The sequence below is a fragment of the Dipodomys spectabilis genome, unplaced genomic scaffold (genome assembly GCF_019054845.1).
Source record: "Dipodomys spectabilis isolate Male_0828 unplaced genomic scaffold, ASM1905484v1 ptg000045l, whole genome shotgun sequence".
Taxonomy (NCBI): Eukaryota; Metazoa; Chordata; class Mammalia; order Rodentia; family Heteromyidae; genus Dipodomys; species Dipodomys spectabilis.
The window spans coordinates 7,555,567-7,572,497 of record NW_024870722.1 but is presented as its reverse complement, the minus strand read 5'-3'; the positions used below and the strand labels follow the sequence as shown (position 1 = coordinate 7,572,497).

The 16,931-nt window shown below is 46.3% G+C and overlaps 1 protein-coding gene across 4 annotated transcripts in view; it reads right to left on the bottom strand.

The window, feature by feature from the left end:
* The window catches only part of E2f3 (E2F transcription factor 3), a 77,043-nt gene extending 63,011 nt beyond the window's left edge, over positions 1–14,032 (bottom strand). The window contains exon 1 of one of the 4 annotated variants that reach the window (XM_042678572.1): positions 13,252–14,032. In XM_042678572.1, coding sequence (XP_042534506.1) covers positions 13,252–13,638 — 387 coding nt within the window. In that variant the 5' untranslated portion in view covers positions 13,639–14,032. Of the gene's footprint in view, positions 1–11,959; positions 12,236–13,251 lie in introns of those variants that run through there. The other 3 variants (XM_042678573.1, XM_042678575.1, XM_042678574.1) reach the window with 3 other exon arrangements.
* Positions 14,033–16,931: the final 2,899 nt, after the last annotated feature.

The following is a 16,931-nucleotide window of genomic DNA, read 5'->3' as shown; positions in this document are numbered from 1 at the left end:
CATGAAATAGCGAATCCCCTATTTCTGGCTTTTCTTCCAGTCTACTTCAGTGGTTCTCAGTCACTCATTGTGATCCAGAGGCCCAGTGACAGTGTCTGGAGACAATTTTGACCATCCTGTCTGCAGCGATGCTACTGCCATCTAGAGTGTGGAGGCCAGGGCTGCTAAAGTGGGACCGCCTTCTGCCAATAACAGGTCAAGAGGGTTGAAACTGTTCTCCTTGAAATCTTCCTAAAGCCTCTATGGTCATTCGCACAGATCTGCCCTCTTCCCTACAGTTCAGATGTCTAAGAACCTTCACTGACTTTCTTAGGGTCTTCACTTTTTCATTTTCCCTTGTCTTCTGATGAACTCCATGAGGCTGAAAGGACATGGAGTCATTTATGAAGCCCCCAGATTTTCAGAACTATATTTGCACAAATGCACAAAGTAGGTATTTAACACTTGTTCAAAGGTTTGTTTTCTCCAAAGAAGGGAACAACGCTGAATTCAGATTCAACCAACACATGGCACCTCATCCCTGGGAAGTGCCTCAATAAACTTTTTGTTTTATTTCCTATAAATGCTATCTCATTTAATCCTCTCCCTCAACCAGTGAAGGAGACAGTATCACTATTTTAGGTAACTGCAGCTCATAGATGGAATTTGCGAAAGGTCACACACTGCTAAGTGGCAAAGCATGTTTCTGGAGCCAGATTTACAAGTCCTACACTCCCTGTCCATACCCCACCTCTGTGTCACAAATCCCCAGGGCTGAGAATTTGCCTCCTAAAGAATAGCCCCAGAACCAGTATGTCTGAGAATGCTTACGAGGAAAATAGCAACGTGAAAGGTTGGAAACCTTACCGCATCATTCATGTGATCCTCCCAAGTTTCGCTACCCAATATAGCAACAAAAACCAGTGAGTTCAGGGAGGGTGCTGCAAGAAGGCTAAAACAGTTACACACATAAAAGCCAGTGACAGTGGCTCATGTCTATAGTCCTAGCTATTCAAGAGGCTGAGATCTGAGGATCATAGTTCAAAGCCAGTCTGGGTATGAAGTCTATGAGACTCTTATCTCTAAATATGCACCACAAAGCTGGACGTAGAGGTATGGCTTAAGTAAGGGTGAGAGTTCAAATCCTAGTACCACCATTAAAAAAATAAAAACAACTACAAAGGCATTTAAATTTTATATGGCTCATTCTTCCTAAAGAGTAGTCAAACACTCACTTTTAGACTTTTAATAAAATAGAGCTTAAGAAAACAAATACAAGATTTTGCATTTTTAAACCTGACAGTGCAAGAAATAAAGGCCATCTTGGTTTAGGGACATAATTAGGTGACCTTTCTTTATACACAGCACTCTCTAGCTGGCTTGGAGAGGTTGCAAACTGTGGGCTCTGTCAAAGCAGCTAGGAGCCTGGCAGAGACCGGGTGAAGCATGTGATAAGTCACACCTGATGGTCTGTCTCTGGGAACCCTGACAGTATTGATCCCCCAAAAATCAACCTGATAAATTTGTCTTGTTTTCATATTATGGAGGGAAAAAGGAAAATAATGGAAGGGTGTTTTGTTTTGTGGCATCATGTTCATTTTCCCCCCGTGAAAACCAGGGAGATCAGTACTTGGCCTGATATAATCAGTTCATGAGGACTTGTCACCAGTGTTACATACAATTCCAGGCCTCAGCCCCTTGCCCCCTGGAAAGCTGATGATCCACATGTCACTCACTGCCACCTAACCATTCTCTCCACATAAGGCACACTCAGGCAGTGCACTGCTCAACCACATCCATTCCTCCAGCCCCAGGAGTTAAAAATACTATGGGAAGCAAAGACTCAAGTGTCTAACCTCCCTTCGGGTTTTGAATAACTTATCTTTGTACAGTTTGCCTTGATATGACCTGGAAATGGGAAGTTGGCACCACTAGGGTAGACATGAGGTCTGGCTGGTCCCTGGGGTCTGCAGGTCTGTGCTCTCTATGACCAATAGGGAGTAGGGATGAACTTCTTGTGCTTTGATTCTATACAAGATTCCTGCCCTCAACTGGGCAATCCTGTTCAAGAACTTTCTGTGTTTGACTATCTACATCTGGGATTCCCCAGCTACCAGAAATTAGATTTATGCATTTCTCTGATTAAGACTAGAGATGGAACCTAGAAATCTACATAGGAACAAGTACTCCAGGGAATTATTATTACAGGCTGAGTATCCCTAATCTCAACATCTGAAATGCTCCAAAATCTGAAACATTTTACCTACCCACATGTTCCCCACAAGTAGAAAATTACACATCATGAAAAATCTGTCTCATACACAAGTTGTGTATAAAAATTACGTTCCAGCTCTGTGTTTAAGGTACATAGGTAACACAAATAAATTTTGTGTTTAGACCTGGGTCCTTTCCCCAAGACAATCTCAATATTTATATATATTCAAATATCCCCCAAATCTGAAAGAAACCAAGATTACAAATCTAAACCTTTTAGTTTTTGCTTTCCTTGAGAGTGGATCTAAGTAGCCCAGTCTGGCCTTGAACTTGTGATCCTCCTGCCTCTTCTGTCTCCCATGGTGTGGCCAAGCATTCATGAATAAGGACCATGTATCAGGAAACACGTTTAATTATTTCTTTTTGACAGGTATCTGAGATTCCTACTTACACACTTAAGGCCAGAGTCCAAAGGATAGCAACAGGGGGATAAGCTGAGACTTTGGAGTCAGGTTCCTTGGGTTTAATTCTGGTTGTCCCACTTGTTAGTAGGGCCCTAAGCCAGGCCCTTAACCCCTAGTCATCGACTTCCTCCTGGGTAGAACAAGGATGGTAATAATACCCACTTCATCGGTGGTTCTGTGGAAAGCGTGCTAATGTGAGCAAAGCACTTAGTTTAGTGCCCTCGATACACACGAGCACTCCATAAACATTAGCTATTATTACTTCACAGACCAGAGACTGCTGAGTGGCAGCCCTTCAGCCAAATCTGGCCTAGAGACCTATTTTGTTTGGCCTGCACATTTTCCTTTTTAATTGAGCCAACATTTAAAAACTGTAGATTTCTGGCATTTCAAGAAGGTTGTGGATCTGGTAACACACAGGCCTACCTTCCCCTCTGGCAGTCTATCTCTGGAGCAAGATCCTACAAACCCCTACAGATAGCACCTTTCTTCTTTGTACAAGCACAGACACCCCAGCCCCTCAAACACAGCCCCTACAATCCCATTAACCTCCTGCTAAGCCCTTATATAAAGGCAAACCCTGTCCTAGACCACTTTAACCAATATATTCTAATGGGCTTATTATTCCCCATATTGATGCCAGTCTAATTGGTCCCTCCTTATACCAACCTACTTTCTATCTCGTTACCACTGGTTTATGCTTCCACTGACAGGAACAACCACCCCACTCTTCTCTCTACCTGGCCTAGAAGTTCCAATGACAAGTGAACGTTAAAATCACCTGAAATATTGTAAAGACTCATCCTCAGAAATTCTAATTCACCTGGGCGGGTCCTAGGCATCAGCATTAAAAAAAATGAATTCCAGGAGAATCTTAGGTGCATTCCAATATGCTGAGACTGGCAGCCCTGGGAACTATGGACTCTATGTTCTCATGAGAAGCTGGTGACTCTCCTGCTCTTTTCTCCTACTTTCTGTCAATACCTTACAACAGAGGACTAGATGAGTCTTGCTTTCTTCTCCTGACTCCTGTTTAATCTTGCTTGAGATCAACTAGTGTTTAAAGCTCCTCTCCTAAGACTGTCAACTTAAGAGTGGGCGGATTACACCTCATAATTCTTCTGCATTTGCATCCCCAAAAAGACTAGTGGGGTGCCAAGCCCATGGAAGATATGTAATGAAAACACCTCTCTTCTCAAATACGTAAATGTACAGCATAGAAGTCATTGCACAGAATAGACAATGAAGGCAGACTGATCTCTCCGAGGGCATAGGTTTGGGGAGTCAGTCAAGAACATGGGAGATCATTATGAAGAACATAACAGACTATGAAGAACATGGCAGACTATGATGTGCCACAAGAAAAGTCGCTTAAGGAGGATGAGAAAGAATCCAACGCTGGGGAGGAGTCAGGGGTGGTTCGCTCTGTCCATGAGAGTTACCTCATAGGGACTGTGAAGGACCTGTGGGAAGGAAGGCAGTTAAGGGGAATGAAGCAAGGGGAGAAAAATCCATGAGCAGATGGACTAAAAGGCAATCTACATCCTGAAAGCAGGTGCCGTGGTAGCATTAACCTGGGAAGAGTGGGGAATGGCCTGGGAAAGGATACAATTTCATTGTACCTGGAATGCCTGAACCATGGGCAAAATTAATTTTTTTAAGTCCCAAAAGCAGCCACTGAAGGCTGAATGTCTCATCTAAGAGCCAGGCAGAGGGAGAAAAGAACAACTGAGAAAAAAAGAAGTGCAAAGTAGAAAAGAAGGGACAAGACAGGCATATAAGCAGGTTCAACTGCCTCTGTGGAGCAAGACCAGCTCTCACCCCCAGATATACTGGGGGAACCTCCAAGTCAGCCAAGGTTCAGGAGCTTAGAGGCCCCAATTTCTCCCATTCAGTCATAAGCCATGGTTTACTGTACAGAAGTGAAATTATGTTAATAGTGCAATTCATATTAATAGTACCACTTTATTAACACATTTAATCACAGAAATAAAGGTTTTATTCATGACACTATGACTACTGATCGTACTATAAGAAGCTTATTCTTCGGTTCTTTCTCCCAAGTCAATGGACAGCTTATAAAGAGAGACAAAGACCCTAGGTCCTAATAACTGCATTAGGCAAAGCCATCCTATATCTCACTCCTCCCTCTTCTTATCACCATAATTTTTTTTAGAGGTGCATGTGGGTTGAAATGATCATTAATGGCTAAGAAAACACCACAAAATGGCGGCACAAGAAATGGCTATGAAAGAGAAGAGCAACTCCACTATGCAGTTATTCGACAACCACATGCCCAGCACCTTACAAATACAAGTTCGTTTAAACTTTCTCCCCTCATGAGTACCCATGTGGTAAGTACAGATTAGGAATTGAAGACAGATAAAAGCTTTTGCCCAAAGTCATATAAGTGGTCAGTACAGCTGGAATAAAAACTAGGTACCAGCTCTAGGTTCTATCACTTAACTTTATATTCAGCTGTCACTTCACCCTTTAGGAAGGGAGTGTGAATTTTATGTACACAAGCTTTCTTCTCTCCAAGGGCCTGCTGGAAGCAGAAGAGCTAGAGGGAAGTGTGGGCCTCAGGGATCCTGCTCAGATTATATATTTCTGGAGCCCCAAAGCATTAGAAATGAAGGGTTGGGTAACAGTGGCTTTCCTGTAATCCTAGGTACTCAGTAGATCTGAAGGACTGTGGTTCAAAGCCAATCCAGGTAGGAAAGTCCACAAGGAAGTTCCATCTCCAAAATAAACAGCAAAAAGCTGGGCTAGTGGTTTAGGTGGCAAATTCAGCAGAGCAAGGATGTGGCTATGAGTTCAAAGTCTGACTGAGAAAAAAAAGGGGAGAAAATAAAAAACAAACCAAACAACAAAGAAATGCAAAAGGGCAGAGGGGGAGTGAAATCTATGGGGCCCAAATTCACTCCTTCACTGCATGTAATGAATCCAAACCTATGCCCTTGAGGATCATACAAACAAAATCAGGACCAAGCCTTTCTCAGCAGAATCTACATAGCAAACTGGAGGACCCTCCAAAAAGGTTCTCTAACATGGCCAGGTAAGAGCTAAACAGTGGGGCAGGGGGAATTGAATTCCTCCACCCCTCAAAAAAATCCCTCAGCAGAAATCAGCTTCACAGATAGCCATGCTCTTTATCAGTTGCTACTTAGTATTCTCTGGTTTTTAGCCCCTGCCACACAAAGTAACTTTCTGGCTGCTGGATTACAGATAAATCATAAAGCCCTGCCCCTAAGAGCAAGTGAACTTCAGCCATGTTGGATTATGTTTCATTATAAGGCTGATTCAGGGTTTGAAGCAATTCTGTTTAAGCTTTCTCAGTTCCACAAGTAAAATAAAGTACTTTAAGGGAATTAGTTCTGGCTTTTAGGGGATGACTTTCTCTGGAAGAGTTAACTGATCAGCCATTTTGCCACAGCGCACAAGCAAACCACTTGAAGAACATCTTGGCTAAAGCCTCAGTGCCACAGCCCTGGACAGTTACTCAGGATGCAGGCCCAGGACAAAAAAAAAACCTCCCTCCCATTTCCCCTTTCTCAACAAAATTCCAAATCTAGGATGCTCTCTGTGAAATTCATGCTTCACTTTTGGGGGACTAGAAATGTCATATCCACAGAAAATCAAATCTGCAAGTATCAAATAAAGCTTTAAAAATACCATTATCATGTTTCCATGACAGTCATTTGTTTCATTTTGTAATTCCTTCTCAACTTAACTTCTGAAGTAGTTTGCTACTTTAGTTATCTTTAGGAAGAAGTTACTCAATTGTTCAAAGGACACTTTTCTACTTGTACCTCCCCCCATCCCCTTCTTAAATATAACCACTCCTGTTGGAAATATAAAGTGTATCCTACACATTGCATTCTTCCCATATGGTAACGAAGACATAATTTGGCAAAAGAAGCTTCTGGTTAAGAATGTGGGTTTCCAGTCCTGGCTTTGATCCTCCATGAGCACAGCAAGTAATTAACTGCATTGGGCACCCACAAAAAGAGGGCTGAGTGGCGGAGGACTCTGCATAGCTCCCAGGCCATCATAAATACCAAGTATTGCCTAGGCTAACCTGAAGTATGGGTTTAAGGACTACCAAGTATTAAGAATGATGCCAGGACACTACAAATGGCCCCAGTCTGTTGGGCTAAGGGAACAGAAACCGAATGAAAGTCCCTTTTTCCTTTATGTTCCGTCTCCCTTCTCAGATTCCACCAGCTGTCTGTTTTCAATGATTTTCAACTACTCCCAATTTCTAGCTGACATAAAATCTTGCCTTGGTTTACAAAGCAAAGCTGGGGGTGTGGGGCTTCAGGATACCACCTAGCTTCATCACAGTTTGTTCAAAGTTGGTGTTTTGTTGTCGTTGGTTGTGGGGCCCGAACTCGGGGCCTGGGCACTGTCCCTAAGCCTCTTTGTGTTTAAAACTAACGCTCTACCACTTGAGCCACGGTACCACTTCCCATTTTAGAGTGGTTAATTGGAAATAAGAGTCTCACAGGTACTTTTCTGTCCAGGCTTGGGCTGGCTTCAAATCGAGAGCCTCAGAGCTCAGCCTCTTGAAAAACCTAGGATTCCAAGTGTGAGCTACCAGTGTCCGGCTGTCCAAAGTTTAATGTAGGCAACTGTAGTGGCCATATGACTAATCCTCATTAAGGCTGGGAGTTGACAATGCATTCTTATAAATTATATATTTTAGGGAAGTGTTCAAAGCAAAAGCATAGACATTTTCCCGCTCTTACTGAGAGAAAAATCTACCAATGTTACCCCACACACACCACCTTACCTTGCCTTCTTTTGTGTAACTTTGTGTAAGATACATTTTCCCCAGTCATTCTTATAAGCCAGTCAGGACCAGGGAAGAGGAAGGAGATACATTAGTAGTTTCCTCTACTTACTTCTTTGTCAGTTATCCACCCTTCTTAGCCCTATGAAAAATTATTAGCAGAAAAAAAGGGAGGCTTTAATTGTAATTGTAAATACAGTCCAGGATCCTATTTTTTTTGTTGTTGTTGTTGGTCATAAGGCCTGAATTCTGGGTCTGGGCACTGTCCCTCAGCTCTTCAGCTCAAGGCTAGTGCCCTACCACTTCAGCCACAGCGCCACTTCTGGCTTTTTCTGCTTATGTGGTGCTGAGGAATCGAACCCAGGGCCTCATGTATGCAAGGCAAGCACTCTACCACTGAACCACCTTCCCAGCCCCCTAGACACTATTTTTAAACAGCTAAAAAGCATGAAAAGATCCACTGAACCACATACTTAGTATCTTGAAGAGTTCAGGTCTGTTCTCTTTAAGAAATAAAACAGAATCTCATAAGGGTAGAAAGGCATTTATTTCCTTTACCTTGCACTATCGGGTCGTTTCATTGGGAATCTGAGGGATTTGATTTGTTGAACAAAGGCAATTGGTTTTCACTCATCCTAATTAAATTATTATGAATATTTTAGAAAGTGCACAGGCCAAAGAAACTGGGCACTGGTGGCTTACACCTGTAAATCTAACTACCTAGAGGCTGAGAATGGGAGGATCACCATTCTCGACAGAAGAGTTGAAGTGACTCCTTCCTTCTTAACTAATAGTTGGGTGTGGCACTAAATGCTTATTATCCTAGTTGTGGAGGAGGCCAGAACCAAGCCAGCCCAGGTAGGAATGCCCATAGGACTATCTCCACATTCCACATTCCAAAACAAAAACAATGCGATAGTGGTCCTGATGGACAAATAAGGCAAAAATGAGGCCCTATCTTAAAGAACTGGAGGCTCAGCTCAGTGGTACAGCGCCTGTCCAGCAAACCAAAGCTCCTGAGTTCAAAGCCTTTCAAGCAAAGGAGTTCAAATTCAAGTGCTACCAAAAAAAAAAAAAAAGGTAGATAAAAGGATCTGGGAATTGGTTAGCTTAAGAAAGTAGGAAAACGGGGTATTTAGAAATCAGGTTAAGTTAGAAAACTAGCCAGAAAATTAACTTGAATACTTAAAAGTTATTAGCAGGACACGTCCAAGTCACCGGGAAAAGGGTTAAAGGCTGGGTGGTTGTATGTATGAGGATGTCAACTAAGACCTAAGAGTTTAAAGGAAAACTACTGTTTCTTATCTTTGAGAAACCACAAGATAGCTTTCCTCTGCCTTTCAATCTCCAGGTGTTGGTACTTATTCATGTCTAAGCTTAGAGTATTATTTTCTGTTTTCAACTTTGCTTTATATAGCACATTAATCTCAGAACCCACCCTTCTTCCAAGTATTACACAAGGTGGTGATTTAGAGAGAAAGGAGAAATCCTTTCCTGTTCGCAAGCTGAGGTGCTCTCTCTCTCTCTCTCTCAGTGCCTCAGTTAAGGGTGCTTTGTCTCAGGATGATTATGGTGGCGCCCTTGGTACTGATTATAGAGAAGCTATTTGTACTGCCCAAGTCTGGGCACTGCATTATATTAAAACTTCCATTTTGGGGTATGAAATGACTAAAAATTCTCTCCCAGCTCACCCTTGGCATCGTCCATACATCTCAACAGAAGCAAGATTATTGAGTACAGAACCACAGGAACCCAGCATTTTTCTTCTTTTGTACTTGTGCAGGAAAAGAGACCCTGCTGAAATAGCACCTATGGCTTCTCCATTCTTAAATGAATATTTCAAGCACTGAGGGTTGTTTCTCAAAGTATAATCAGCAGGCTGGTTTGACTGGATTAAATTAAAGCTGATATGACAAGACATTGCCTCTTGCCCTAATAGATCTCAAATTTTCTGGAAGGATGAAACCATTTCAGCTTCTTTCTAGAAAAATGAGGAGGCAGAAGATGATGAATCCTAACTGGTCTGGTCCAGGGGATAACATTTTTTGACTCAGTTTCTTTGGAGTGTGTCCATTTGCAAGTTTGACCAATCCACATTGAATTTATGCAGTGCATGTCTCTGACATAGTGAAGGCTGGCAAGTTTAGTTCTAACAAAAGCCACTGGGCAGAAACTGCATCGAAAGTTAGCAGTTGCATGGAACCAGGAATATAACAGAACTCAGGCAAAAACATGATGAGCTGACCTCAATTTGAGCTGACCCAAGGCACAGGTTCAGAAGTCCCCTACCACCACCTCTATAGACACATCTTCCTGAAATGTCCCCATTTTACCCACGGCTAGGATAACTACGCTTTACACATTCTAAAATATAGATTATTTAGGTATGCTTAATAATGTATCACTTTAGGAAACTTTGAACCATTCTGCTCAGATATGCAAAGGGACTGTGGGTGCCATATAGATAGAAAGATTATTTACATGTATAATATAAATTATGTATACACACATATGTATCTGATTACTAATGTTACTAGGTATCCATTATTTGCTAGGCCCTGTGTTACCATTAAGTTCAAAAAGAACCTTAAAGGTAGTAGTATTATTGCCCCTATTTTACAGAAAAGAAAGTGAGGTTTTTGCTCCTGGTTCTTGGATGTCCCTGAGACAGAACTTGGAAACAGAATCAGATGGGAATGCAACTCTGGTGACCTAAAGAATTCCCAAGCACTTCTTGGCTACAAAGCACTTATCTTTAGTCTTATCTTTGTTTGGGCAATCATTTTTAGGATCCTATCTTGTAGTTCCTGCTCTGGGAAAGAATCTAAGTACAACTCTAAGACTTAACTAGAAGCGTAATACAGTTTTGATTTAAAGAAAAAGAAAATCAAACTTTATAAGCACTGCCTAGGACTTTGTATGGATTGACTGGATAATTTCCTCCCTCCCTCCCCAGAACAAATAGCTCCTAAAGCATAGATTAACCAATGATTCAGCATACATTACAGCCTTATGTAAAAATGCTTCTGAATATGTATAAGTTATATTTATATTGCTGTAATGAAAAAATATTTTGGAGTGTCCGAGTCCAAGTGAATATATATACATTCTTAGTATAATAACCTCATGGATAAGAGGATAAAGTTTTGAAATAATTTGGATGGTACCAAGGGTAAATTTTTAGACTTTAAATACAGTGAACTACACATAAATTTGGCTAGACCATCTTGGAGACCTGGTCCAAAAAGTGCTCTAAGATTAAAAAATAATTCAGTGGTCTCACAATTTCCCATTATCAAAACTACTCCCTCTATAAATCTGAATCCAATCCAAGACGTATGTCAATAGCTGCTTGTTTCAGGTTAGGCTTATGATATAGTCTCAGAGCTGTGGGGGGTGGGGGTAGGGTAAATAAATGCTTGAAATATATCCTAGCATGGTTAGGTCAAGCCAGCACGAGCACTTAATGCTAATATAAGCATAAAATGTGACTGAGAATCCAGCACACTGGATACTGTATGTGAGAGCAGGTACTGTACTCAGTTTCCCCCCTGCTGGCAGACCCTAGTCACTAAAGAAGCTATGAGCGTCTGACTTGAAACTGTACCACACATCCACAATCAAGTCTCTCTGAAGATGGAAAGCAGTTATGATTCAACCCTGGGGGGAAATTAAAAACAGGAAGCAAATAAACATTTTTAATACTTCCCAAACTCATCCCAGTTTTTTTTCCCTCCCCCAAAGTGCTGCCGCCTATATACATACTTTCTTAAAAGACCCCAGCAAAAACCTTGATTCTGCAAAAATAAAATAAAATAAACCCATTTGGAGCTGAGACGAGGTGAGGTCCACGGCTGGATTTATCAGGCAAACAACCCATTCATCGGAGTCCGGTTCGGTTCTAGCCTCGTCGGGCCAAGCCTCAGCCACGAGGGTGAAGACCAGGAGGTATGGAGGAATGAAGGAGAAAAAAGGAGAAAGGGGGAGACCTCCCAGCCACACTTCTTTCTAGTAGCAACAAAAAGAGAAGCCGCAGACTGACCTAAATCATCTCTCAAAGGCGCTTTATAAATGACAGGGACAAAGGGAGGGGGTGGCGGGTGGCCTGGGAACCCTACCGACAACCCTACCCTCTGACCTGCCCCCCTCCCCCTCCAGCACAAGGGAAGAAGACCGAAGGAAACAGAGCCCAACTCGGCCCTGGGCGAGGAGCCCCCCTCCGGCTTTCAATCGCCCATCCATCCGCCCCCGAGGAAAAGAAAAAAAGACGCGTCCACACCGAGCCCACCCCCCGGGGCGATCACTCCCGCCGGGGGGGTTCCCAAAACCCGAGGCCGGGGCATTTACTTAGTTAGATTTTTCTTGCTTACTCATTTCCCTCGAGCACCCAACCCCCCGTTCCCACTCCAAAACCCCGCTCAACCGCCTACCCTCCCGGCTTCAGCCTCCCACCGAACCCCGAACCCCCGCGGCGGCGGCGGCCCCCCGAGCCGTCCCGGTCACTAACCTGCTGCTGTAAGGGCATTTCCGAAACCGCCTGGCTCCGGGGGAGTGGTGGGGGACCGGCCGGAGAGGGGGCCCGGAGGGCCGCACAGACCCGCGGCGCCGGGCGAGGGCGGGCGCCGGTGGAGGGGGAGGGGGTGGGGACAGGAGAGGGAGGGTGGCGGTACCGGGGGCGGGTGCGAGGGCGCCGGGACCGTCCCAGGCCAGGGAGCCGGCGAGCAGGAGGAAGTGGGTGCCCCCCTCTCCCCCTCCAGCGCCCCCTCCCGCCGCCGCCTCCTCCCCAGTCACAGGCGCGTCCTCCGCGCACGTGTGCGAAACGTCACCGGCGGGTCCCGGAGAGAGGGACAGACCCGGGCGGCGGGACGGGAACCCGGCTGCCCCCGCCCTCCGTCGCTGGGGGGTGGGGAGGGGTACCGGGCGGAGGGGAGGGGGTGGGGAGAGAAGGCAGGGGCAAGGGGAGAGGCGGGTCAAGGGCAGGCCCCGGGCCCGGTGTGCAAGGCCCCGGCGCGCGGGCCACGCGGGCGCCGCCGCTGCCACCACTAGGATGCGCCCAGGCCGGAGCTGCGAGCAGCCCGCTGGCCCCTCACCCCACACAGCCCACACCCCGGCCCAGCACCCCACTTCCAGTCCCCCCCTCGCCGATGCCCGACTCCCCTTAGGCTACCCCATCCCCTTTGTTGCCAGGAGTTAGATCTGCCCCCCCACCCGCACTCCCATGTGTCAAGCGCAGCCCAGCAAGCCCCGGCGCTCCAAGCACGCCTCGGGGACCCCCGGCCGCCCGTGGGCCTCGGGGCCCTGATAGTGAGGATCACGTCTACAGGTCCCCCCCCCCCGCCCGCTAGATTCCAACCCCTGGGGTCCCCTACTCTTCAGATCACTTCTCCCTCCCCCACCCCCTTCTCCATCCGGGGCGTGACCCCTTCCTACGCCCGAGAAAGAGGAAGCTTCGAGTTGGAGGGGAGGGAAGAGTGGGGGGTAGGGAAAAGTGCAGGAAAAGAAGTGGAGGGGGGGGGCTGCGAAAAGTTTTGCGGTGTTTGATGTGGTGGATGGCGAGGCGATCCCCGCTGCCCCACGCGCCCGGCTGGGACCCCCGACCCTCCCGGCAACTCGGGTGGGGAAGAGAACACACATACACAAGTCTTTAACAATAAGTCCTCGCTGGAAGGACAGCCGCCCGCCGAGGCCCACGAGGCTCGGCCACGCGCTCTTGCCCAGCGAGCGGCCTCGTAGCGCGCGCCCGCCACCCCACGCCGGGCGAGCCCACCTCCCACCTGGGCCGGGGAGGGAGGGTATTACCGGAGGGCCGCCGCCGCCGCTGCGTCCCAGCGCTGGTGGCTGCTGCAGCAGCCCGGCTCTGCTGGAGGGTCCGTGTGGCGTGGTGTAGAGGAGGCTGCCGGCGGTGGGCTCCGCGCCGGGGGCACTGGGGAGGAGGGGGCCGGCGGCGAGCGCGCCGCTTTGGAGGGAAGAGGAACAGGAGGTGGTGGAAGTGTTCGTGGTGAGAATCTGGATGTATGCGCCCGGGGCGGCGGCAGTGGCGGCGGCGAAACCCGGGCTGGCCAGCAGTGCCCTTTTGTCCATGGAGGCTGCAGCGGCGGCGGCGGCGGCGGCGACGACAGCCGCCCCCTCCCCACCCCCGGCGGTCACCAGGTACTGCTCCAGGGCGGGCTGGATCCCCTTTCTCATCTCTCGTTCCTGCTCTTTTTAGTGTTACGATATATTAATTTATTGCTTTCAATTTCTTTTATTATTTGCAGTCGGAGTTTCCAAGTCTCTCCTCCTTCTCTCCTCCCAGCCCGGCGCTTCCGAGCCCCCTCTCTCTCTCTCTTTATTTTTCCGTACCGAACAGGCCCCGGGGGCCAAAAATAATCGGGGCTCTGGAGAGAGGAGGGTCCCGGCCGCACGGATATCAGACCCCGATGGGGGATGGAGGCGTCGGGGGCAGCCGATGCAACGGATTGCGAGGCGGTGGCGGCAGCCCGGGTGCTGCGGCCGGCAGCTGAAAAATGGCTCCAGGAAGCTGCTGCTGACAATGAATGAAGGGATACGGTTTACGCGCCAAGGTCCTCCCGCGAAACTCAGATTTCCCGCCGGCTTTTCAAACTACATTTGCATGTCCCCGCCCCTCAACCCTTCGAGGACCGTTCCCACAGCCCATTGGGTCTCCGTCTCCTTACTACAGTACCAATTGTGGAGCAGAGACGCGACTCACTGGCTTCCATTGGCTGCCTCACATTACGGTTACCGGGACGACCGGGGTGGAGGGGGTCTATTTGCATAAGCCATCTTGATTGGGTGGGACCACAGCAAGGGTTGTTTTTTTTTTTTAAGGGGTGGGACCGTTTTCCTTCTCTCCCACGGAAAGCCACGCCCACACCAGGCCACGCCTTCGTCCCCTCCCGCCCGCTGGGCAGGCACCGCTGACCTGGGCAGGGACTCGAGTTCCGCAGACTCAGTGTGGATCTAGTTTAGAGTGCAAGTTTCGCTTTTGGAAACTGTCAAGGTGACGAAGGGGACACTTTCGGGGACCCTTTTTTCTTTAGCGCCTTAGTATAATAGATAAAAAACTGCAAACCATTCTCTCATCTACGTGCCCAACGCATGTGGACGATGCTGGCTGATGGAAACTGAGCCCTTTAAATCGGGGGTTTCTCCTTCCTGAAACCCAGCCAATGCCAGGGCGAGAACTGATCGCGAGGCCGAGGCTGACAGACAGAAGCATGTGGGCAGATAGAATTGTGGGGGCAGAAGGTTCGGCAGAAGCGGTTGCGGGCACCGTTTAGTCAACATTCCAGATCCTTCTTGGTAGCTTCATTATTAGCCCGGATTGAATTTAATTAAAAATTAACTCTTTGTCAAGTGAACTCTTAGCCACGAGTGTGAGTTTGAGTCCAACAGCAGACTCCCTCTCTGGCCCAGAAACACCCTGGCAGCTAATCAGGACTAACCTAGAACTGATCTGCAGGATTTCTAATCCGCCAAGCAGTAATCCCACGAACTAGACTCTCCTGATGACGTGGTCCTCCAATGAGTACAGCCTGCCTGAACAAGGGTACTTTACATCCTGTGTCCTAGGACGTTCTCCAGCTGAGTGCAAACACGATAATGCTCCGAACATATTCTTATTTATTTTTTAAAGAAAAACATAGTTTTTAAACCAATTTAGAAATTGTCACCAGGAAATTATTCGGAAATGATTGTCACACTGACTTTTATGTTGGTATGAGATTGTGCGAGAAAACAATCCCCTCTTCAGTTTCCAGTTACTAAGAATTATTCAAAACAGCTGCTGGGAGGATGCTCACTGGGTGAGGAGGGTTGCAGTCCTTCAGCCCTTGCACTAGGATGTCATTATTATTGCTAAGTTCCCCAACTCAAATATTCAAAAATCGTATAGATGATCCGACAGGTGAGGTCAGATTAGGCTAACACTCCTTAATACTTTAGTCCTGATACTTTTTTTCCCCCCTGAAACAGTAGGAATTTAAAGTACTATTCAACCTTGCCCCCAGCTCCAAAATTCTTTAGTTTTTGCATTCAAGCTAGTTGAAGAATCCGAGGCTGTTCACAAACATTTGTGCACGATCATTTGGCTCTCTGTAGGAGGTGGTATTCAAAGCTCGCACATTTCTGCTTCCAGCTGCAGGTATAATAGCAACTTCCTTAATCTTGTTTTGTCAGTGTTGCTTTGCACTGTGAGTCACTTTGGAGAACACTAATATTGTAAGAATTTAGGTATTACCATCTACACGTAACTCTCACCCTGCATTTAGTGGTGGCAGAGGGGTTATTGGAAAAGGGTAGTGGAATGGATCCAGTCATTAAAGATCTGTGTCTTAACATTCCATGCAAGACGCAGACCCAGATTGTGTGCAAACTTGGGCTCCCCTTCTATAATTGCAGTAAGATAAATATGACACAGCCACTAGAAAGGAAACATTCACAATCCAGACCCACACCTGAGATTCTGGCATAGAAACTTTTGAAGTATTTTTTTAACCTAGAGTAGAAAAACAGATGCTTGACATTTCATGCCTTGTGAACCCCAAGATAAGGAGAAAGAATGAAGAGTTCACAAAAGAGGAGGTATGGGAAGATAGAATGCTGAAATTTGAGATAGGTTATTTTCTTGTGGAGTGGTAGCATGTTTTAGTAGAAAACTAATGGACTTTGGAGTCAAAGTTGAAATAGCCTAGGTTTCAATTCTGGCTTGACTATTTACCAGCTGTATAGCTTTAATCTTTAAAAGCCTATTTTCTCATATGTTAAATGAGATCTCATATTGCAATATCCACATTGCAAGTTATGATGAAAAGAGGCAATAATAAATGTAAAGTGCCAAATGTACAGGAGGTGTTCAATACATGGTAGTGCTTTATGAGTCTACTTATTTGTGTGATTAGATCTGGCAGCTCTTTGTAGGCCAGCTTGACTCCCAGCATCTAATCTCCCTAGAGCGCCCATGTTCACTTGCTGGGGCAGCTTAGCTTTGTCACAGGCTAGGAATGTAGCTGTGCCCTGGTTAGTAGAGATTATACAATCCTGATTCAGAAATTCAGGATAACACATAAACTCAGTTGTGCTGCTCATTAACTAGCAGCTGGAACTGGCTAGTTCCTATCATCTTGCCTTGAACATGGTTCTTCTAATGCTAGAGTCATTATCCCCACCTACCTTTCTTTTGCTCTGGCTAGTTGGCTTGTGTAGTTGGCTGAATAGAGCCTACCCCAAAGTACATTTTAATCTCTGGAACCTCTGATTATCTGGAAAGGGGCACTTCTCTGATATAATTAAGTCTCCAGCTCTACTTTTCCAGTTCCTCTAGGTAATTCCATTGCAAACTAGACACCAATGGCCATATACACAAATACATTTGTTAATTTGTTCATATCACTTCCTACGGCTGCAGCTAGCAGGGCTGCATTTAGGCACAGGAGTGAGTATTTCTAATCTTCATCCTGTCCCTCCTCTCATCTTGC